The sequence below is a fragment of the Rhinolophus ferrumequinum genome (assembly GCF_004115265.2).
Source record: "Rhinolophus ferrumequinum isolate MPI-CBG mRhiFer1 chromosome 13 unlocalized genomic scaffold, mRhiFer1_v1.p Super_scaffold_3, whole genome shotgun sequence".
In the NCBI taxonomy this organism is placed as follows: Eukaryota; Metazoa; Chordata; class Mammalia; order Chiroptera; family Rhinolophidae; genus Rhinolophus; species Rhinolophus ferrumequinum.
In genome coordinates, this window is record NW_022680356.1 from 1,741,389 (window position 1) to 1,762,912 (window position 21,524).

Sequence of the window (21,524 nt, forward strand, 5' to 3'; positions counted from 1 at the left end):
CTTTCTTATAGAGTAACATGAGTGCGGCCAAAGGAACAGCCAGCTCCATGCTTCTAAAAGGCCTAAAGAACAGAGGGGTGCCTCTCCTCTTTCTTTTGTGTTGGTCATTTTGGCAAATTACCAGAAGACGGCAGCTCCAGCCAAAAAGCTGGTGCTGTTTGCAAATTCACTAATCTTTTCTTCTGCAATGCTGCATCTGCCATTAATCCATCTAGTGTATTTTTCATCTCAGACATTACAGTTTATACCAATAGAATTGTTTGATTTGGGTCCTTTTAAAAAACATTTTCCATGTCTCTACTTAACATTTAACAGATAGAGTCCAGTTATAATAAGTGTTATAATGTCTTTGTTCTGTGCATCAAATTGCTTGGTTATTCTCACTATGGGTCATGTTTTCCTGCTTCTTTCCAAGCCTGGGGAATCTGTGATTAGATACCAAGTCGTGTGAATTTCACCTTGTTGGCTGCTGGATATATATATTTTTAATTTCTACAAACATCATTGAGCTTGGTCTGTGAGATAGTTAAGCTACTTGAAGACAGTCTGATTCTTTTGGTCTTGATTTTATGATTGAAGGGTAGCTCTCGGGCTCATTACTTCCCACTACGGAGATAAGACCTTTATGAGTACACCACCCAGCATCTCATGAATTCTGCGGTTTTTCAATCTGACTAGTGGGAAGAGGCACTGTTCCTGGCCTTGCACAATCTTGTGACGCTGCTCCGTCTAATTCTTCCCGATGATTCTTTCCCTGGTCTCAGGTAGTGCCTCCCAGGCACGCACTGCTCCGTACTCTGCTGAATACTCAAGGGAGAACGCCAAGTCCTCTTTCGGCCCAGGTCTCTCCTGTCCAGTACTCTGTCCTGGAAACTCGTTTCCTTGGTCTCACTGGGCCCTCAGATCCATCGCTGTGACTTGTGGGGTATGCTGGCTCCACCTCAGTGCCCCCTCCCTGTGCCACAGCCTGGAAACTCTCAAAGCATTAATCTGGGGCACCACCGGCCTTGCTTCATTTGTTTCCTGTCTATCTGAGATCACTGTTCTTCATTGCTTGAGGTCCAATTTCTTGAAATCCGTGGTTGTGTACACTTTTGAGTTTTTTGGTTGTTTCATGCAGGAGGGTGAATCCCCTCTCTGCTACTCTATCTTGTCCAAAGCAGAAATCTACTGGTTGGCACTTGGAAGGCATGGCCCCTGACCTCTGCCTAAGTTATGTGTCCCCCTGTCTCCCTGGCTGCACTCTGGTTCTTCCCACCCTTACATGATGGGTCTCCTGACTGGTGTTTATGGCCAGGCTCTGTAGTCCACTCCCCCTGACCACACCCACCCCAAAAGTTCCATTTCTATCTCTATGCTGACCTCTATCTTCAAGCCAGACTAGAGCCCCAAGCTCCAGACCTATGTCTCCAACTGCCCACTCTGCTGTACCCCCCTTGAATGTCCCAAAAGGTATGTTAAATACAGTCCATCCAAAACTGAGCTCGGCATCCTCTCCTCAGACCGCTGCCCCTCTACAACCTGTTTCCATGAATTAGCACTGCCATCTACCGGGCCAGAGACCTAGGAAGCAGCCTTGCACTTCTGTCATCACTGAGGGCTGTCAGTTCTACCTCCTGAACATGTCTGGACTCATCATCTCCGCTGCACACCAAGTCACCACTGCTCTCACCTCTACCATTCTCACCCAGACGCCTTTCCTCAAGTAAGAAAACACTACTCAGAAACAAGTGTAACCATCCCCTGTGAGGACCCTCCAGTGGCCTCCTGTGTGCTTAGATAAGGCTCAAACTCCTTCCTGGGACAAGTAAAGCCCTTGATGAGCTGATCGTTGATTAAGTCTTGGACCTCTTGCCCAAAGCCTCTTATACTCGTACATCTTCATTTGCCAGAGGCCTGGAAGGCTGGGTTGTAACTGCCTGATTAATTCAACCACCTCTCCACTAGAGCGGCTATTCTCTGACGCTGGAGCTTATGCGTCCCACTATCCTGCCCTGTGCCCAGCACAGTGCATATGAAGACAGGGCCGCTGAGAGTGTAAAAGGCTGGACCTGGGGTCAAGAATGCTGGTTCTCCTCCTCACTGCCTGTGTCATCCTGAGCAAAGCATTTCCTGCTTCAGGCTCCTCTGGATGATATGCCGGAATCAGAAGACAAACAGATTTGTCTTTGTCAGCGCGCTCTAATTTGGTTTCTTCCACCACATTTCCCCAACGATCAGAAAGGTGCCCGGCCCACAGTCAGGGATCCGACGCGGGGGAGGCCAGCGCGGGGCGCAGGGCGCAAAATGTCAGGAAGCGCTCGCTCTCGGGTCGGTGAGAGCACCCGGCGCAGTGCGGCTCGCGAGCGCGGCTTCCACGAACAGGCCTGCAGGTCCGCGGAGTGGACAACCTGGCCTCCAGCGCCGGGGCCGCCCCTCCTTACGTAACTTCCGGGAACGGACAGGAGCCCTGCTGTTCACTGTCGTCCTGTGATGTCACCAGGGAGCGCCGCCTCGGCCGAGGTCTTATCAGAGGAGCTGCGGGACGCGCTGCAGCGGTGGTCCCCGGGCTGGTCGCGGTCATTGGTCGTGACACTAGTGCTTCGGCGCCCGCCGAGCTCATTTCCCAGTCCCGCAAGCCAGGCCCGACAGCGCGGGGCTCCCGCACGACCAGCCGCCCAGGCCAGGTAGGTCGGGTTCGGGCGGTCGCGGGGCAGTCCCCGGCGAGGCCTCCGGCGGAGGGCAGGACTGGCCCAGGTACAGTGCGCGCTTTCAGAAACCACAGGATGAAGGACGGACTCCTTGGCATCTAGTTTAGGGCCTGGCATGAAGTAGTCGCTCCTCTAGAAAAGTTTCATTACATGCATTGAGGGGAAAAAAACAAAAAAAACACCTTATAAAGTGTAATGGGGTAAATAACTTCTAAATCTAGACCACTTCCATGTGGTGTGCCAGGAATGGCTGATGGGCAAAGGGATTTGGGTTGCAGCTGGAGAAACTGGGGGGATCTTTGTGGTGGCTCTTGGCCCCAGCCCCCTGAACCCGCTTTTTTCTCCGTAGACTCTGATGCTGTTCTCTGGTAGAAGGAGGCTGCTCACGGCTCTGCTGCAGGCTCAGCGGTGGCCCTTCCAACCCTCCAGAGAGATGAGGCTGGTGCAGTTCCAGGCATCCCATCTGATGGGACCTCATTTGGGCCTGGAGTCAGGGAACGGCGGGGGGGTCATCAACCTCAACGCCTTTGACCCCACACTGCCCAAGACAATGTTGGAGTTCCTGGAGCAGGGAGAGGCCGCTCTCTCAGTGGCGAGAAGGTAAACCAGGCAGCATCACTCTGTAGCAGTGCCCTGTTCCCCTCTGCCTCCTCCTAACGCCATCCCTACCAGGGAAGCAGAACCAGTAGGTAGCTCTTTTGCAAGGGAGCAGGGCGACCTCAACTTTCTCACCTGTTCTTAGTGAACAGACTTAGAAATCTTATGTGACAGCAGCTTCAGTTTCTAGAGGGGGAAACAGGCCCAGGGAGGCCAGAGATTCAGTGATAGGCCAGAACTCTCCTTCATCATGTTGCCTGCCCTGGGGGATGAAGTTGCTGCCTTCCTGAGAGGTCTGGGACCTGGGGTCCTAAGCAGCGTGGGCGCCCTGCGCTGTCGGGCCAGGCTCACGGGATCACGGGCTGAGCTGGGGGAGTGATTGGAGTCTCGGCTCCTTAGGGGAGCAAGGACTGCAAAGAGGTTTTCTTAAAGATGGTTCTTGGGTTTGGGCTAGATTAGGTGGGGGCTTCACTGAAGCCAGGAGCCCTATGGATCTGGTCTAAAGGTGTGGGTGAACAGTAAATGAAATACCACTTTGAGGTATCCTTTGCACCTTTTAAACTGGCAAACATACAAATGTTTGACAACACACAGTGTTGGCAAGAGTATATTGCCAACACTTCATATTCTTCCAAATTGGAACCTACTTCCATATCCCTCAATAGGGAATTGGGGGTGTATTTACAGTGCAGTAATTTGCAGTCATATGACTAAAGAGGAGCTATATACTGTTACAATGAAATCTTTAAAATATATATCTTTTAAATAAGGTATATATAGTCTGCTATCATTCATAGAAAATGGTGGGAGAAGAGTATACGTAGAGTAGTTGTGAACTTCACAGGACAGTGTGTCTCCACTGCTGGAGCAGGGTGACGAGGAGACGGGGTAGAAGAAAGACCTTTCCAATTATTCCCCTTTCCACCTTCTGAATTCCCTCATATGGACGTGTATTACCCAGTGGGGAAAAGGAAATCCACACAGAATAAATAATAAACAGTGCTCTGATGTCCAAGGACAGACAATAGCTGGCCTTGATTTTCACACTGACACTGACAGTCGAGAGATCTAGAAAATATATTTTAAACAGCCACACTTGTAGTTGCTGCAGGTTCTTCCCAGCACACCCCAGGACTGCCAGCCTGTTGCCAGCCAGCCCCTCTCTCCCGCTCTGGTCTCTTCAGAGCCCTGGCTGCCCAGTTGCCAGTCCTGCCACGGTCAGAGGTGACCTTCCTGGCTCCAGTCACACGGCCAGACAAGGTGGTGTGCGTGGGCATGAATTACGTGGACCACTGCAAGGAACAGAACGTGCCGGTGCCCAAGGAGCCCATCATTTTCAGCAAGTTTGCCAGTTCCATCGTGGGACCCTACGATGATATTGTCCTCCCGCCCAAGAGCCAGGTTGGTGTCTCTCCGTTGCCCTCTCGAGTCACTGGGGTCCATCACAAGGTGTGCAGCATCCAGCCGTCTGGTGCTCAGTAGTGCATTAAACAGAAACTGCGGGGGCTTATACATGTTATAACCCATCATTTACATTCTTTTTGATATGAAAATGATCTCATTTTGGCCAATGTGGAGGCTTCAAGTTGTCCCCCATCCCCATGACTGTTCTGAGCATTTCCTTGCTTTCTGGCCATGCTAGCCCAGGCTCCTCTTGTGCTGTGTGGACCTGGAATTGGCCATTTTCCCCATTTAAGTGAGTTAATACATTAAAGCGCTAGAATGGTGCCTGGCGCACGGTAGAGCTATCTGTTATCACTTGGTATCCATCTTTTCTTGGAAGTATCCAGAATGATTTTTAAACTCAGCCCCCAGACAAGTGCGGTTCCTCTGATCCCATGAGGCGCTGTGCCTGCATCTAGTGGTGCTGCATGCCACTGCGTGAAGTTTACGGGTCTGCAAGTCACACCCACCCCACTGTGGTTCGTGGTGATTATGACGGGGCCAGGCTCTGAGGCCCGCGTGCAGCCCCAGCGTGGGCCCACGCCCCAGGCCAGGCGGTTCACTGCTCCTTTCCCACTCTACAGGAAGTGGACTGGGAGGTGGAGCTGGCCGTGGTCATCGGAAGGAACGGCAAGCATATCAAGGTGAGAAGGAAGGGGTGGTGCCCGCTACCCCTGGCCTTGGAAAATGGTCAGCCCCTACCTGCTGGGGCACTTGCCTTGTCCCTCGTCCACCACCTTTGACGAGCTCTGGTTACTAGCATAGGATAAAAGCTTTGTTACAGGGCTTAGCGTCACCGTGCTATAACCTCCAACCTGGCCAAATCCCCTGCCCCCTATAGGCCACAGATGCCATGGCTCATGTGGCCGGCTTCACTGTGGCACATGACGTGAGTGCTCGTGACTGGCAAATGAAACGCAATGGGAAGCAGTGGCTGCTGGGAAAAACCTTTGACACCTTCTGCCCCCTGGGCCCTGCTTTGGTGACCAAGGACAGTGTAGCAGGTAAGTTTCTGACGGCCCACATAACTCTTGCTCTGCATAGATACATCAGAGCAAAGAAAAAGCAGCGCTCAGGAAGTGGAAGTGCGGTGATGGCTCGATATGGAGCCCGCCCCACCCCAGCTTCCTTTCACTGATTCCTTAGGGCAAGTCTCAACCCGGGCCGCGAGTCCTCAGTGAGCCGGCCTCCTTCCACATCCCCTTACCCCTAGAGGACCACAGCTGCAGAGCTGGTAAATCTGCATTCAGGAAGTGAATTACAGAGAACAGTGCCCCCTGATGGGCGCCAGCCTTCCTCCAGCTGCCACCCTCTGGGCGTCTAGGTGGGAAAGCAGCAGAGCTGGCCCTTGAGTGTCAGAGTATGGCAGTCACACAGCCTGTGCATTTTCTGCAGTCAGGGAGATGGGAAGGGGCAGGATTTTGCCCAGCTGCTGTGTGACCAGGGCAGCACCAGCTACCAGAGCCAGGGCACCGGGAGCCAGGAGGAGATGGTGTGCAGAGGCCAGACAGAGTGTGGCCACTCGGGGGAGGGGCACGTCTGAGCAGCTGAGCCTCACGCCACCCTGTGCAGTTGAGTGAAGGTAGATTGTTCCAGCCGCTCTAAGGGGTGTGTTTGTGAGGGTGCAACACAAAGTGAAGTGTTAAAAAGTACACCCCCGCAAGCGCCAGGGTCTCTATTGCTTTACATGCAGTCTCCTTATATCCACAATCAGCAGCCTCTGCGGTGGGTAGACGGCCATTTTTCTTTCCCCTTGGCAGGTCTGGGACACACCCCCTCCTTAACTCACCCAAGTGGCCACTGGCAGGCCGGGTTGAGAAAGAACAGGAAGGACCCCGAGGTGTTGTTTTCCATTTCAGATCCACACAACTTAAAGATCTGCTGCCGAGTGAACGGGGAGGTGGTCCAGAGCAGCAACACCAACCAGATGGTGTTTAAGACAGAAGAGCTGATTGCCTGGGTCTCCCAGTACGTGGGGTGGACCCTGAGCTGAGCCCTCCATCCTGGCTGGGGTACCTCGGTCCCTGATCTCACCAGGCCCTTTTGCCCTAGGTTCGTCACTCTTTATCCAGGGGATGTCATCCTGACAGGGACCCCCCCAGGCGTTGGTGTATTCAGGAAACCACCTGTCTTTCTCAAGGTAGGTTGGCTCAAAGGAGGAAAGGGACAAGGACCAGAGGTGGGGTCCAGAATCCAGGCCTGTGTGTGCAGGTGTGTGTGTGACTGAGGGTGACACCCCGGTGGCCACTCTGTTGCAGAAGGGCGATGAAGTCCAGTGTGAGATTGAAGAACTAGGTGTCATGATCAACAAGGTGGTATGACAGCTCCTGCCGCAGGCCCTGGACGGAAGATAGGTGGGCCATCCGGTCCCACTCACCTAGCACGGGGGAGGCCCGGCCTCAGCCCGCTCAAGCCTCCTTGTCCAGGCAGAGGAGGAGGGGGTGCTCTCCTCTTCAATAAACTCAGGCCAAAGCAGCAACTTGGCTTCTGCTACTGTGTTTTTTATGGTTGGTTTTGGGGAGCAAGGTAGGGTGCTGTCGTGGGGCGGGAGAGGAGAACAGATGCTTCCTGCACACGTGAAAAACACACTGCTGGGCCTGGGAAGTAGACCTGCCCAGGCCCCTCGTGTACCACTGAAGGATGGAGAAAGCAACAAACAGCAAGGGTCAATGGAACCTGAACACTTTTATAGTCCAGCCAAGGGTTTGCAGCTGCCTGTCTTCCGGCGCCAGGGCACAGCTGTGTGTGTTATGGGGCTGCGAAGTCTCAGCATGGGCTCCACCCCCCCGTTCTAGCCACAAATGAACTGCCGGATGAACTGCTCCAGCTTCTCCTGACTGTCCCGGCTGGCAAATGTAGGGGACAGGTGGAGCATGGGACCCGCAGGGCTGGGCATCTGCTGCAGGACCTGGCCACGCAGAAGGGCTGTGAGCACTCAGTATGGGGGCACCCGTGGTAAGATCTCTGGCCCCTTAGGCCTCGGGGTCTGAACACAAATGCCACCCATTTGTGTTCAACCCCCAGTATCCCACCTGGGAGTAGGAATGAGGCAGTGGTTTGGGACACCAAGAGGGGCAGGAAAACCATCCTATCTTCTCCAACTCCCATCACCATAGCTACCCTTGGGAGACACTGGGGAAAGCCTGGGGTGGGCACAGGTGGGCGTCCCTGAGCAGCTCTATCAGGGTGTGGGCAGGGGATGGAAGCAGGGGGACAAGGGAAAGGTGAGACTGGCCCCTCTCACCCCCAAGTCTCTGAAGGTCCAGACAGCCCTGATGGCGAGACTTGGGTCTGCACACTCTGGAGGAAAGAAAGAAGTGAGGCCCTGGGAGGCAGACAGCACCAGCACAGGCTTCTCTTCCTCTTGCTGAAAGGAGCCACCCAAGCAGGGCTCAGACTGCCCCCCAAGGCCTACTGTGCAGCCCTCCTTCCTGGAGTAGGGCTGTCGTGCCCAGCAGGGGGCAGCAAACCCCTGCCTCCTGGGCCGTGTGTGGCTCCTGCTACTTGGGACTCACCGAAGAAGCCGTCCTCCTGGGCGGTGGCCTGTAAGAACTGGAGGAGCTGGTCTGCGCAGCCCAACTCTGCAGGGAGAGGGGACCTAGGCTGGACACAGGCAGAGCCCCGCCCTCCCTGAGCACAGGCAGAGGGGTGCCCGCCTCACCTGTGTCTGGCAGCTAGCCCCGCCCTCCCTGAGCACAGGCAGAGGGGTGCCCGCCTCACCTGTGTCTGGCAGCTGGCCCCGGGGCAGGAAGGCGGCAGCCTGTGCGAAGGCCTTGAGCAGCGGGCTAAGCAGGCGGCAGAGGAAGAGGAAGAAGTCGGGGCAGTGCGACTGCTGACTGAGCTGGAGGGTGACAGGCAGGTGAGGGCAGCCCCCTCGCCTCCCCGCCTCCCGGGGCCCCTCCCAACGCACCCTGAAGTGCCGGCCGCCCGCCTCCGCGAACTCGTCGCTGTCACTGTCACTGAAGTCCCCGCTTGGCTTCCACAGCAACTTGCCACTCAAACGCTGTCGCCCTGTGTCACAGGCCAGCCGGGAGCCTGGAGTCTGGGGGCCAGAGGAGCCATTGGTCCCTGGCAGGCTGGCCGAGGTTCAGCCCCGAGCCCCTAAACCAGGCACACGGAGGTGGAGCCAGTGAAAGCAAACCGAGGGAGCCCAAAGGGCCCCCTGGGCCACACGAGACCTGTGAAGCCAACCTGCAGGGCGAGAGCAGGTGGGTACCCGCCTCAAGGGCCACAGCCCCATGCACAAGGAATGTGTGGGCAAGAGGTGCACAGAGAACCTGAGGGGTCCATCTGTGCGGTCCTGTCACGACAGACACAGCCCAGGGCCAGTGCGGGTCAGCAAGTCCCGAGGCCTCGGGGGATGGCAGTGGCGGGACCCAGGCTGCCCTGTGTCCTAGCCAGGCAGAGGGGGCGTGGCTGTCCCTCCGGGTTCCAGGCTGAGGAAGGCCAGCCCCAGACAGGGGCTTTGTCCCCAGGGCCCGGCCTACCTCCTCCGCAACCAGGAGCCCACACTGGATGAGCCGGTCCAGCACCTCCTGACAATAGCAGTAGGAAGACCGGCAGGGCTGGAGGAAAAGGCAGCCTCAGGAGAGCTGCTGGGGGGGACCCTCCCACCACGCCCACCACTCCCACCTCGGCGCTGGCCCAGAGGGTGGGCAGTGGACGAGGCCTGACCTGCAGCAGCAGCAGGTCCTGGGGCAGCAGGTGCAGCAGCAGCAGCACCTGGCGGTACAGCTCGTTCTGGCTCAACAGCTCGACGCCCTGCAGCTCCCAGGGCCCCTCAGGTGGCACTCTGCCTGCCAGCAGCGCGCGCACCGCACAGGCTGGGGAAGGGGCCCGGCATGAGGCAGTAAGCCGCTGCCTCCCTCACCCGACGCCCCAGCCCCAGCGCCAGCGGGGACTCACCGCCCACAGCCTCGCTCAGGAATGCAGGCACTAGCTCCGCGCTCAGGTGCGCCAGGTGCGCGAGGCCTGGGCCAGGCCGCGCTATCACCAGCAGGTCCCCACGATGGACGCGCAGCACAGCCACTTGCGCCCGCAGCAGACTCAGCGCATGCTGCACCAGGCACCTCAGCTGCCCTGAGAAGCCCACATCAAAACCACGCAGCAGCGTCTCCTCCGTCAGCCAGGAGAACTCCCCCAGGAGCTGGGACAGAAACACGCCCTGGGCGCGCAGGGCGGGCAGTGCCACACCCCGGCCCCGCCCTGGCCACACCCCGGCCCCGCCCCGGCCCCGCCCTGGCCACACCCCAGCCCAGCCCAGCCCCGCCCCGCCCACCCCGGTGTCTACCTTCTGGTGCTTAAACAGCAGCAGAGACGCCAGGATGGTCGTGCTCATCACCGCAGAGCTCGCCACGCTGGCTGAGGCCGGGGTGGGGGGATGCTGGTCAGGTGCCCAGGCCCAGCAGCTGGTCCTCTACCACCCAGTAAGTGTCGGGCCAAGAACAGTGGTCCCCTGCCTTCCTGGCAGTAGCCATCCCCTACCCAACTCCATCCCTGGGATGGGGAGAGCAGGCCCGCCTGGTCCTCAGGGACCACCCTTGCCTGCCTCCCACAGGCCCAGTCTCTGCCAGTAACAATCACTGCTCAGAGTCCCCTCTGTGCCAGGCAGTGGGAAGTCCCTCCCGTGCATCACTTCAGTCGGCTCAGGAGACCAGGCTCCGGGGAAGTGGAGCCCTCCGCAGGGCCAGGGTGGGTGGCCTGCAGCCGGGCATCTGCCCCACACAGCCGGCCCTCCGCAGCTCAGGCGGCCATCTGTGCACTCACCAGCGGCTCCCTCGCACCCGACACCCCACCAACCCAGAGAGAAGGGATGGCTCACGACCCTCCCCCCAAGGCCCAGACCTAGTTGCCCTCACCATTCAGGACGTGACGGCCCAGTCTCCTGACCAGGAGCTGGTCCTCTTCCTTGAGGGCCAGAAGGGGCCCACTTACTGGGGTCCACTCCTGCTCCTTCTCAGTGTCTGGGACGACAGTACTGGATAGAAACATCACAGGGTGAGGGGAGCCAACGTCAAGACAAGACAGCCATGGGGAAGCCCAGAGTTCTCAAAAATGAGGATGTCAGCCCAGCCCAGGGCCAGCTCCTGGGGCCCAAGTCCCGCCCGGGCTCCACCACTCCCACACTCAGATGAGATGACCCGGTGTATCTGGTGAGGGGCTGCTGGAACTGGGGGTGCCTGTGTGTTGGGCCAAAGAACCGCCTGCGTGTCCCACCTGTGGCCCAGCACAATGGGCTGCAGCAGCTGCTCCAGGGTCTGCCTGCTGCCCCAGCAGCTTCGGGCATTGCTGGTGTATTCCTGCCCAGGAAAAGGCTCTCAGGCGGCCTGCCCGCCCACCAGGAAACTTGCACACAGCTCACAGAGGCAGGCAAGGCTGTCCCCGCAGTGGCTCTGAGGGCCAGGCTGCCAGAAGCCCCAGGACAGACCTCAGGCCCTCCCAGCTTTGCCCAAGACTCCATACCTGCAGGGAGAAGGGCTGGGCCAGGTGCACACGGACACAGACCCGGCGGCCGCACCAGCCTCGCAGGCTCCGCAGGACAGCCAGGGCTCCTGTCCACAGCCCCAGGGGGGGTGCGGCCTGCAGGAGGGGGGGGCTGAGGGGGCTGGCTCGTCTGGGGCACTGCTCTCTGCTTAGTTTCATGTTGGGCCCACACTGGCACATGACATGACCTCTCCAAGCTTGTTTTCTCATCCATGAAATGGGAGAAATCCCTCCCTAGTGGGGTCTTTTGAGGATGAAACAGGATGAGTGCAGTGGCCTGGGCAGGCCCCACAGGATGGGGACTGTCGGGGCAGATTCCGTAGTACCCCCACCCCAGCCCTGAGGGGCACTCGGCCACAGGACACGATGGTACGCCTCCCGTCTGGAGATGACATCCAAGGGGCAGAGGGGTCTCACATGGAATGTGTCACGTGGAGCGTCTGGAACCAGGTCATAGGTGACGGCCACTGGCACCAGCATAGCATCTGGGACAGCGCCCACCTGGACTGCCTGCACCACCGGTGCCAGCCAGGCCTGGCCCAGGGCTGACAGCCGAGGCCCCTGGGCCCCAGGGGGCTCTTCCAGGAAGATAAGCAGGGGCTGTCCACTGACCAGCAGCTGCTCCACAGCCTGAAGAGGGTGGGGAGGTGGTGGCAGAGGCAGGTGTCAAGGCCAGAGCAGCAACAGCCCCTATGCCCTGGCCTGACCCCAAAACACAAGCACTGCAGGTACTCACCGCGTGGACCACAGCCCTTGCCAGGACCCCCTCAGAGCTGTCCAGGGAGAGGTTGGTCTCCGGGGGCAGGAAAAGCACCCCAAGCTTCCTCAGCAGAGCTCTGTGGAGCACAGGGCAGACAGCCAGAGGAGGAAAGGGGCTCAGCAGAGGGGACCAAGCAGAGGCTGCTGAGAGCTTCACTTCCCCAGAGCCAGCCCGGGTCCTGCCTGAACCGCTGAGGCCAGGCGTGGCTCTAGGAACCATAGCTGACCGTCTGAGCCCACAGGCTGGCCTGGTAGAAGGTAGGGAGCAAAGTAGCCAGGAAGAGGACCTGTGGGGAGCTGCTGCCGGCACACCCCACCCCCGTCCCCATTCACCCCTGCCCCAGCCTGGGGAATCTGCCCACCTATGTGTAGGGGCACAAGGCTTTTACCTGAGGATGGGGGAGCAGGTGTGGGGGTCCCAAGCCACACGGAGCACACCTAGGCCCTGAGAGAGCAGCACAAAAGGCAGCAGGATCCCATCCAGGAGTGACTTGTGTGTAGATAGGAGCACAAGGGGCGAGCCCTATTCGGGGAGAGCCAGAGGGAAGTGTCAGCTCACCCCACCCCATCCAGAGGGATGCAGGGTTCGCGTTGACAGTTCTTCCTCTGAGCATTTCCCAAAAGGGGAGGAACTCTGTCCACAACCTAATGGTGACACGCTGATGTATGGTTGTTAAGACCAGGATGAAAATACTTTAGGGGAAGCTCCATGGGAGCAGGCCCATGAGACATGAAGAGAAGGTCAAGGGAAGGTCATCAAAGAGTGGTGGCCTTTTCTCATCAGTGCAGGGGGCTTGTCCTGACCTAGGGCTTGGCCTAGCTCTGGCCCGCTGGCCCACCCCACTGGAGGCCGGGCTTACCGCCTGGGCGGCCTTGCGGACCATCCTCAGGTGGCCTTGGTGGAGCTGCACGTTCAGGAGGAGGCAGTTCAGGAACCGCAACACTGCCCAGCTGAACAGCCTGCAGAGCAGCGAGGCCCAGTGTGAGGTGTGGCGGGCACCACCCACGAGGCAGGGCCCCCAGCATCGCAGAGGGCTTCCACCACTGCCCCCACTTCACGGAAGAGGAAAGTGAGGCTCAGAGGTTACAGAAACTGCTGAGAAGTGGAGAAAGTTAAGTGGTGCTGGGACTGGCAGGTGAGCCTGGCATCGGAGCCCCTGCCTGTGAGGTGCTGACACTCCCCCAAAGACCTTCATGGTGCAGCTGCCTCACATCAGCTTCAGACCAGCTCCCTGCCTCAGTTTACCCCAGAGGGGTTAGAGAACCGAGACTCTCAAGACATAACCTGGCCTGCTCTTTGCAAACTGCTGAGAAAGGTGAAATAAAAAGGAGGGAGGGAGTTGGTGATACAAGGAGGGAGGGGCTTTAAACGAGGACGGCAGCGTAGACGCAGGCAGCACGGAGGTGCGGCGGACAAGCAGCCCGTCCTCATCGGATGGCAGCAGCTGACAGTAGGGAAGGCTGAGAAGGAGCAGTGCATCGTGCCCCTGGGAGACTCGCACTCAGAAGGAAGCAGGTCTAGCAGGTGTGTTCTTCTCTAGCAATGGCAGGCGGCTCAGGTACAGGAAGGCAGGAGCCGGGCTCAAACAGAATGGGCTGTACCCAGTGACCCCCTCACAGGGGCGCTATCATCACGGGGAGCCCTGGAATCGCAGCTGCACCAGGAGGGGCTGGTGGCCAGCTCAGGGGACTGGAAGTCTCAACAAAGTCGAGGAAGCTTTGCGTGGAGGGCTGGTCACAGTCACCAACCTCCTCTACTTCCTATCCTTGGTCAGCTGACTTCTCAGCACCTTCGGCACAGCTGAGCCCCACGCGCACAGCCCTGTGTGTGGCCTCTCCCTCTGTGGCTCCCTCCTCCCCTGGCTTTAACCATCGTCCATGTGCCAACTTTCCAAACGTACATCCCTGGCCCCAACCTCTTTGCTAAGCTCCAGACTCACATAAGCATCTGCCTCCTGTCTCCACCAGCAGGTCAGGCGTCTGAAATTACGGATCCAGAACATTCTCTGTGGGTCTAACTCACTGTTCCCAAACCTGCCCCCTTGGTTCCTACCACCAGATGCTCAGCCACCAACAGGCTCTCCTGTGAGTTTTCCCTTTTCCCTCACGGCTCCACCCCACCCCCAGTCCATCAGTGACTGGTTTCTCAATCCATTTTGCAGCCTCTACTGTCACCCTGCACCCAAGCCATCAGCACGTCTCACCTGGATTAACAAAACAGCCTCCCATTTGGTCTTCTGTTCTCTACTCTTGATCCCAACTCATCTTGTTGTCATTCCCTGCTTACAACCTTTCCATGGGCTGTCACTGCGCCCAGAAATCAAACCCAAGCTTCCCGTACAGGTCCCTCGACCTCTCATCTCATCTCCATCAGCTCTCCCTCGCTGGCCAGCTTCCCGCCACATCAGCCTCGTGAGCAAAGCCAGCTCCTTCCTGTGGCCACAGCTCACACAATGCCCTCTCGTAGGACTGCTCCCTCCACCCACTGCTCCCACCCACGGCTGGCTCCTTTCCCCCTCTCGTGCCTGGTCTAGAACTCTCTTCCTCCCCTCCAGTATTCTCAGCCCCAGCGCTTGTCCTTGCAGCCATGTGTATTTCTGTTTGCTCTGACCTATGCACCGCTTCGGTCCCCCTGGAACAGCACCTGCGTCTAAGAGGAGCTCAGACGGCGCAAAGGAACGCGGGAGGGAGCGTGGGGGCCCGTAAGAACCAGCCACCTCTGCCTCGCTCCCTCTCCACAGGAACCTAACCTGGGGAGAGGTGGAAGGATGATGGGGTACTAGAGTTTGGGCCACAACTAGAGGTGCCTGGACTTACCCGCAAATTCCCACCCCCAGGACAGACAGATAGCACCCAGGCCAGCAGTGGTGAGAACCTGGGCTGGAAGCTGGGGGCTGGCTCAGACCAAAGCCCAATCCCGTACCCTCTGGTCCCCACCAAGGAGCCTGCCATCCTCAAAAGGTCTCAGGGTCCAGATCAGGGGGCCTTCCGGCCCTCTGAGAAACACACCATCCAGCTCCCCGTGGAGGGAGTCTAGTCCTTCCCACTCTCCGAAAGGGCACAGGCCCCAGCCTAGACACAAGTGTCCCTCAGCAGTTACCTGAGCAGGAAAGGGCGGGGTGGAGCCTGCATGTGACCCAGGAGGCGCTGCACCTCTTCCTTCACACGGCTGGGCACCTGGCCTTCCCCAGCCCCTGCTGGGGCCCACCCTGAGATGACCTTCTGCACCCTACAGTGTGGGGGCAGTGGTGTCAGGCTGAGCAGGTCTAAGGTCCCCCAGGCCACTGCCCTCAGCCCCGCAGCCTCCCCAAGGCACAGCTTCCAGGCTTCACCCTTCATCTTTAAGGTAGGGCCCCAGGCAAAGCTAACACTCTAGAAGCCCTCTCAACCACCCCTGCCTAGAGCCTCTGTCACCCCTCAAGGGTCCCAGAAGTGCCAACCTGACCCCATTCCCTGCTTCCTCACCTAGTGCTTTCCATGACCTTCTGTGGGGTATCCCAGCAGGGGGGTATGTGCCGCTCCAGGGACCACAAGAAGTAGCAGAGCCTCCGAACCAGCCAGCCCCGAAACCTGAGCACAGCCCCAGAGCAGGGGCAAGAGCCTTCAGAAGGCCCACCCCCAGTAGGTGCCCACAGAGAGTAGGCCATCAGGCAGGGCTCACACCCCAGTCCATGGCCCGGGAACTCCTGAGCTTGGGAAGCAGCTGCCTGTCTGGGCCCCATTCCCACCCCCTCCTCACTGGGCAGGGTACAGGTTCGGGGCCTGGCACACAGTGGGCATCCCATAAATGCTCACAGGAAGAACCTCAGGAGCGCTCCAAGCCTGCCTCTCCCGCCTGTGGGTATGGAGCAGAGGGCAGGGGTCCTTCTTTCCCATGGGAGGAAGAAAATGACACCACCAAGCAGGGCCCTACCCGCCCCCTCCTCTGGCTACCTGGTGTTCTCCTCCTTCACCAGGATCACATTGCAGAAGCCCAGATCCATTATGCTTCTGTGGAAGAGGGACTCCTGTCCAAGAAGGGACAGGGAAAGCATGTCCTGCAGGGGCCTTCGCAAACCAGCAAAGAAAAACAGCCGCTGCTCTGTGTCCTGTGGTCTCAGCCTGGCAGACTGTCTTGTCTACCAGGAGACAGGACTGGAGCACAGCATCTCCCCAAAGATCCTGAGATTCTCAGGAAAAAGGGTTCTGTGGTTAAAACGGAAGGGCTGCATTCTCTGCAGGACCGCCCTTCTGGAGAGTAGCCTCGGAGACTCTGTGAAGGTCTCATCTACACCAAGGAGCATGGAGCCGGGGTCCCCACCAGGACCTGGCTCCCAGCAGCACCGGCGCATGACATGGACGCACAGGAGGTCTTCAAGGCTGTGCTGAGTGCTGGTGACTCTGAACAGCTGGGCTGTGCAGGCCTGGTCAGACCCCAGCCTCCTGCCAGGCCCCTCTGCACCTCCCATCCAATTCTCCCAGGGCCGCCAGCCAGCCCCACAGCCTCACTCCCCTAAAGACAAGAGCAGACGCATGGGCAGGGAGGGCTGAGCCTGGAAGCTGCTCCCCAGGGCCATGGCTCCCACAGCCAAGCTGCCCCAAGCTCCCCAGGGTGGGGCCCAGCTCTACATCACTCACCCAACTCTTGGGGGTACAGGTCTGGCAGCAGCGACCCACAAAGGGGCGATATTTTCCCAGGAATGGGGTGACAGCCTCCAGCTTCATCCCCAAGCCTGAGGACCACAGACTGGTCTGGAAAGGGAGCACAGGGAGAGATGAGAAGACTCGAAGTCCTTAGCAGAAGCAGAGAGGGAGGGCGGACTCCAGGAGTGAGGGGCACCGGAGGAGAGTTGGGAGGCAGGGGGTGGCGGGGGTGTTCTGGGGATGGGAGGGGCCACGTTACCTCCCGGCCATTCCGGCTGCTCCTCTGCTGAGTTTGGAGTCTGGCTCCCAAGATGGTGTCCATGGGGGCCTATAAGATCTGAGAACCGGCCACCTGTGCCTCTCTTCCTCTCACAACAGGAGCCTGACCTGGGGAGAGATGGAGGATAGAGGGGATACTGGAGTCTGGGCCACAACTAGGGGTTCCTGGAGTCACTCCCAAATTCCCCATCCCCAGGACAGACAACACCTAAGCTAGCAGTGGTCAAAAACTAGGCTGGAAGCTGGGGGCTGGCTCAGACCAAAGCCACGCCCCAAACCCACTGGTCCCACCAAGGAGCCAGCTGTCCTCAAAAGGTCTCAAGTGGCCATCTGAGGCTAACATGGAGATTGGCTGTCTTACCGTCAACAGCCACCCTGCCCTCTCCCAGCACAGGCAGGACTATACTGGAGACTCAGAGCCCTTCTGTGCAGAGGGAGAGAACAAGGCTAGGTTGGCAGGAGGGAGGCAGGAGGCTGCCGAGAGAAACAGGAGCATGGCCAGGAGGCCGCAGGGTCCTGCTCAGCGGCCCTTCTCCTCTGCACCAGAAGATGGCCCTCTACCGACTCAACCATTGACAGGAATGTGGGCCAGGTACTAGGTGGGGAACAGGTGGGGAGTCAGAACACAGAGAAATGCCACACAGGCCTGTCCCCAAGGGACACGCATCTGCTTGGGGACAAGTCAGACTTTTCCATGATCGATCCCCTCTTACACAGCAGTCTCCACAGAAGATCCCACTGGGTGTCTCCTTTGCCCCTCTGTCCCACGATATTCCCCTGAACTAACAAAAACATCTATTCCATAAAACAGCACTGAACCCCTCCTGGTCCAGATACTGGGCCCTAAAAACCCCTCTATCTTAATCTCTCAACCTGTCCCCGATGGGGAGTCTGGTCCAGTATTTACATTACCCTCCCCCACCACACACTGCACATGCCCATGGAGAAGTGCCTTGTCCTTTCCCACCATCCCACCAAATTCTGCCATGGCTCTAAGTCCATGATGTCTCTGGACTGCCAGCTAGGGTTCTCCTTTCCTCCTTGGATCCCTCAGCCCAAGCTTGCTGGGCTAGGAGCCTCCTCCAGAGCCCAGGTTTCACTTCCCCACATCACCTTAACTATCCTGAGGGCCAGGGATGCAAGTGATTCATCTGTCCGCCCCGCATCCACCCCGCACAGAGGAGGAACCCAGGAAGTGCCAGATGACTGACTGTAACTTCCCCTCCCAGAATCCCTCTGGGTCGCTCCTCCTCTCCCAATGAGCAGTTCAGAACCATGAGGCCAGTACCAGGATCACGATTCCTGCCGTGCATGAGCTCTGGTAGACTCATCCCAAAGGCACTTCCTACTTTGCAAATGTTCTCACAGCCCCATGCAGACACTTGGCACAGGGAGCGCCTGCACCAAGACGAGAGCCGAATACAGCTCACAGACGTGCTTTCTTTGGCAGCACAGTATTCTAAGACTTTATGAATTAACATCAACATTTAATACTAGAGAGCTTGTCATGTAAAAAAGTCAGGGTTTGCAGCTGTTGCTCAGAAACCCCTGAGAGCCGGCATCTGCGGCACCGGCCCGCGGGGCTTTGGCGGGCTGGCCCTTAGCCGGGCGGCAGGCAGGCGCTTCCCCATTGGCCGCCACGCCAGGCCCACGTGATGCCTGGGCCCCACGCACACCTGAGTGTGCAGCCTTCGATCAAAGGATGACTTCCCAATGCATTTCCCCGGGGCCTGGAACGTCTGTGTCCCACAAAGAACCACAGGTTTGAACGTCACCTCTTCACCCCTAGGCCCAGGCGGGGGTGGACTCAGAACTCGGCCCCTCACCAGGGGCAAGGCGCAGGCTCCCTGAGCGCCCTGAGGCTGACGAGAGGGGCATGCTCCGGGGCGGGGCCAAGGGTCCGTCCTGGACACCCTCCGGTCCAGGGTGACAGCAGGCGAGGCCCCAGGGCAGCGGCATCGCTAGTGACTCCCTACCTGCCTGGCAGGCCCTCAGGGACCTGCTCCCCGACTCGGGCGGGCCCCAAGATGGCCGTACAGGCGGCTCCTGAAGCCGGAAGGCCCCCTGACGATCCTGGGTCCCGTCTGACCCGGCCTGGCCCAGCAGCGACTCCGCGGGTCTCACCTCACACCGGCGCCAACTCCCGCCAAAGCCGCAACCCCGCGGGAAACCGAGGGCGCAGGACTGGTGGCTCTGCGAGCCCGTCTGGGAGGCAGCCCTGGGGCCCAATGGGAACACGCGCTGGGCCCGAAGCCCCGCCCACAGCGTCCCCTCCACGCACACTGCGTGCTGCGTGGCCACGTGACCTGTGCCCCCAGCAGGCTGCGCGGCCTGGTGCGTCGCTGAGCCTGTGGCTGTGTGCTGGGCCCTGGTGGCTTTCCCAGGCAGGCGTCTGGGTGCCTGGGGACCCTTGATAGGTCTGCGAGACCCGGCATGCCCGAAGGTGGGACAAGGACTCCAGGTTTTAAAGAAAGAGGTTCCCAGGCTATACACTCCGCCAAGCTGGAGATTAGGCACGAGCGAAATTCTGAGTTGGGGACCCCTAGAAAAGATAAAGGATCACCAGAATCCAGTTTGGGGCCATGAAAAACAAGTCAAGCCTCCCAGTGTCATTTCCTTTGTTGATTAGAACTCCAGACCACAGTCAGGGACGTGCTGCAGTCAAACATGCCTGGGTTTCAGCTGGCCCTATGACCAGTGTGTTTCTTTATTCATGTGGTTATTTGGTTAATACCTGGCTCCTGTCTCGTGCGTCGTTTGACTTTCCAACACCCAACGGGACCAGCAAGTAGTAGGCAAGCCATACAGACTATATGAAGGAGAGAAGGACGGTGCTTGGTTGGTGCACAGACTCCATGTAATGAGCCCACTTGAAGTGCCAGAGAATTCTACCGTTTCAAACCACTGTGACACTGCATGAGCAAAGCCACATCAGAGGCTGAGTCGGCCTGAGAGCAGGAGGCTGGTTTACTTCCTTCCCTCCTCTCTGACTGACCACCCTTGATGTGACTACCCCCACCCTTCTCCTTTAGAGTGTAGCCATCTCTCCCTTTTTTGGGCCACTTCATGTCTATCTACCCAGGCCCAATGCCCGTGTCCACTCACTTTATCCCAGGTCTGAAATGTCCTTTCTGCATTTGCAGTATCCATTTTGTCCCCCATCTTCTCTTTGTGTCAGGGTGTACTAGCCACTATTAGACCCTGAGATTTTGAAGCTGGAAAACAAAACAAAACAAAAACACCTAAATGTTGACCTTGTAAGTTGCCTCCTGAGTACAGACTTGAATTTACCTGACACCCCTTTGTTCTGGGAACACCATCTGTACAGGCAGTTGTATTTCAGTTGTCAGTAGGTCCCCACTCTCCTTTTTAGGGAGATTTTTTTGTGAAGTAGTCCCAAGACAGATGCTTCAGACAGGAAAGCTGGATGCATTGTGACGGCAGAGGCCAGGTCTGTCCTCCAGCAGTTCTGTCCTCAGTCATGTTCTTTGGAGGAGACGTGTTTTGTTTTGGTTGTCTGCTGCAAAATAGATATTTCAAAAGAAGCATCACCTCTCAGACCTGGATCTTAGCGGGGTACCAAGGATTCAGTGTGCTTCTCTTCAGGTCGTGTGCAGAAAATGCGAGGCTGCGATGCAGCTAGACCTGCAGGCCAGCTGCATACACACTGACTCTGGCTGACCTGACCCTGGGAGAAACAGAAACTCATTTGGGCCTGGCCTCACCCAACCTGGACTGGACTTCGGGAACACAACCCTGGGCTCCGGCCAGGCCGAATCATCCAGAATGTCCTGACACGTGTAACTGATACGCTGGCCCAGAGGGAGAAAGGCTCTCCCTGTGGTTGGGGGGCCGATGTCCCCTGAATGCGATGGACCTTCCTGCTGTATGTCAGCTGGAGAAGAGGGCTTGGGCTGGCATTTGGGCACAAGTGCTCTGGCCCCTCTCCCTGGGGCTCACCAGGGGAGGTGGGGAAAGGGCCCGTTTCTGGAATGTCTCCCCAGGTCCAGGAGCTCAGCACAGTCACCTTTAGAGGTAACCACTGGTTGTGCTCTGTGTTATACTTCCCACCCATTAGTTCGTAACCTTTCATAAAGACTTATGAAACATTGCAGCAAACCACACATCTGAGAATGGAGGATTGGCATCCGGGTCCTGGTGGCAGGAGAGTGGGAAATGGATGCTGGGAACCTGCTCACCACACAGGCCACTTCCCCCGGGACCAAGGTTGGCTGCTCTGTGGAAGAAACCTGAGCCAAGAGCCTTGGGGTGGGAGTGTCGGGTGGGGAGTGTGAAACCCTTTATGATAATGGGAATTTGGGATTCTGTGAAGGCCAGAGATAGTGTGAAAAGTTAATGGGCTGACGGCCTGAGGTAGGAAGGTGTTTCACGCTACAGGGCTCTGTCCAACCCAACAACTTGGATGATGTCCCAGAAGGCAGCTTTAGCTTAACCTTCTAGCAGATGCCATACAACAATAAGGAAGAAAGGGTATTTGCTGACACATTTAGGATTCAAGGAGGTTTTGAGAAGAGAGGAATTATGACCAAAGACAGCCCCGACCTCGGAGTCTGGTGATACATGAGAGATGACAGTGCAGTAGGCTGGGCAGAGAGCTGGACTTGGTACTGGGCTCTCTGTCCAATGGGA

At 57.9% G+C, this 21,524-nt stretch overlaps 2 protein-coding genes across 2 annotated transcripts; one reads left to right on the forward strand and one right to left on the reverse strand.

Annotated features, from left to right (window-relative positions):
• Positions 1 to 2,443: 2,443 nt before the first annotated feature.
• LOC117019323 (fumarylacetoacetate hydrolase domain-containing protein 2A) lies at positions 2,444 to 7,203 on the forward strand. The gene is made up of 8 exons (XM_033100954.1): positions 2,444 to 2,666; positions 3,040 to 3,290; positions 4,472 to 4,688; positions 5,315 to 5,374; positions 5,572 to 5,734; positions 6,590 to 6,698; positions 6,783 to 6,870; positions 6,989 to 7,203. The coding sequence occupies exons 2-8, from the start codon at positions 3,046 to 3,048 to the stop codon at positions 7,049 to 7,051; spliced, it is 945 nt and encodes a 314-aa protein (XP_032956845.1). The 5' UTR covers positions 2,444 to 2,666; positions 3,040 to 3,045; the 3' UTR covers positions 7,052 to 7,203.
• Positions 7,204 to 7,433: 230 nt separating this feature from the next.
• Positions 7,434 to 18,045, reverse strand: GPAT2 (glycerol-3-phosphate acyltransferase 2, mitochondrial). Its single transcript, XM_033100955.1, has 22 exons — positions 17,988 to 18,045; positions 16,855 to 16,982; positions 16,590 to 16,703; positions 15,906 to 15,979; positions 15,438 to 15,542; positions 15,073 to 15,201; positions 12,833 to 12,932; positions 12,362 to 12,495; positions 11,950 to 12,049; positions 11,631 to 11,843; positions 11,193 to 11,309; positions 10,947 to 11,029; positions 10,589 to 10,707; positions 10,021 to 10,091; positions 9,636 to 9,894; positions 9,405 to 9,553; positions 9,218 to 9,295; positions 8,641 to 8,772; positions 8,451 to 8,571; positions 8,246 to 8,311; positions 7,975 to 8,030; positions 7,434 to 7,638 (listed from the first exon to the last, which is right to left on the reverse strand). The coding sequence occupies exons 2-22, from the start codon at positions 16,915 to 16,917 to the stop codon at positions 7,522 to 7,524; spliced, it is 2,400 nt and encodes a 799-aa protein (XP_032956846.1). The 5' UTR covers positions 16,918 to 16,982; positions 17,988 to 18,045; the 3' UTR covers positions 7,434 to 7,521.
• Positions 18,046 to 21,524: the final 3,479 nt, after the last annotated feature.

Bases quoted from the DNA above. Each gene is read 5' to 3' on its own strand.
- LOC117019323 (XM_033100954.1), top strand. From the start codon at position 3,046: ATGCTGTTCTCTGGTAGAAGGAGGCTGCTCACGGCTCTGCTGCAGGCT. The intron at 5,375-5,571 runs GTGAGAAGGAAG...TGCCCCCTATAG, and splicing joins GGAACGGCAAGCATATCAAG to GCCACAGATGCCATGGCTCA. The intron at 5,735-6,589 runs GTAAGTTTCTGA...TTTCCATTTCAG, and splicing joins GACCAAGGACAGTGTAGCAG to ATCCACACAACTTAAAGATC.
- GPAT2 (XM_033100955.1), bottom strand. From the start codon at position 16,917: ATGGACACCATCTTGGGAGCCAGACTCCAAACTCAGCAGAGGAGCAGC. The intron at 15,980-16,589 runs GTGAGTGATGTA...CTTCTTGGACAG, and splicing joins CCTGTACCCCCAAGAGTTGG to GAGTCCCTCTTCCACAGAAG. The intron at 12,933-15,072 runs GTAACTGCTGAG...GCTGCTCTGCAG, and splicing joins CCCCGCCCTTTCCTGCTCAG to GCTGTTCAGCTGGGCAGTGT.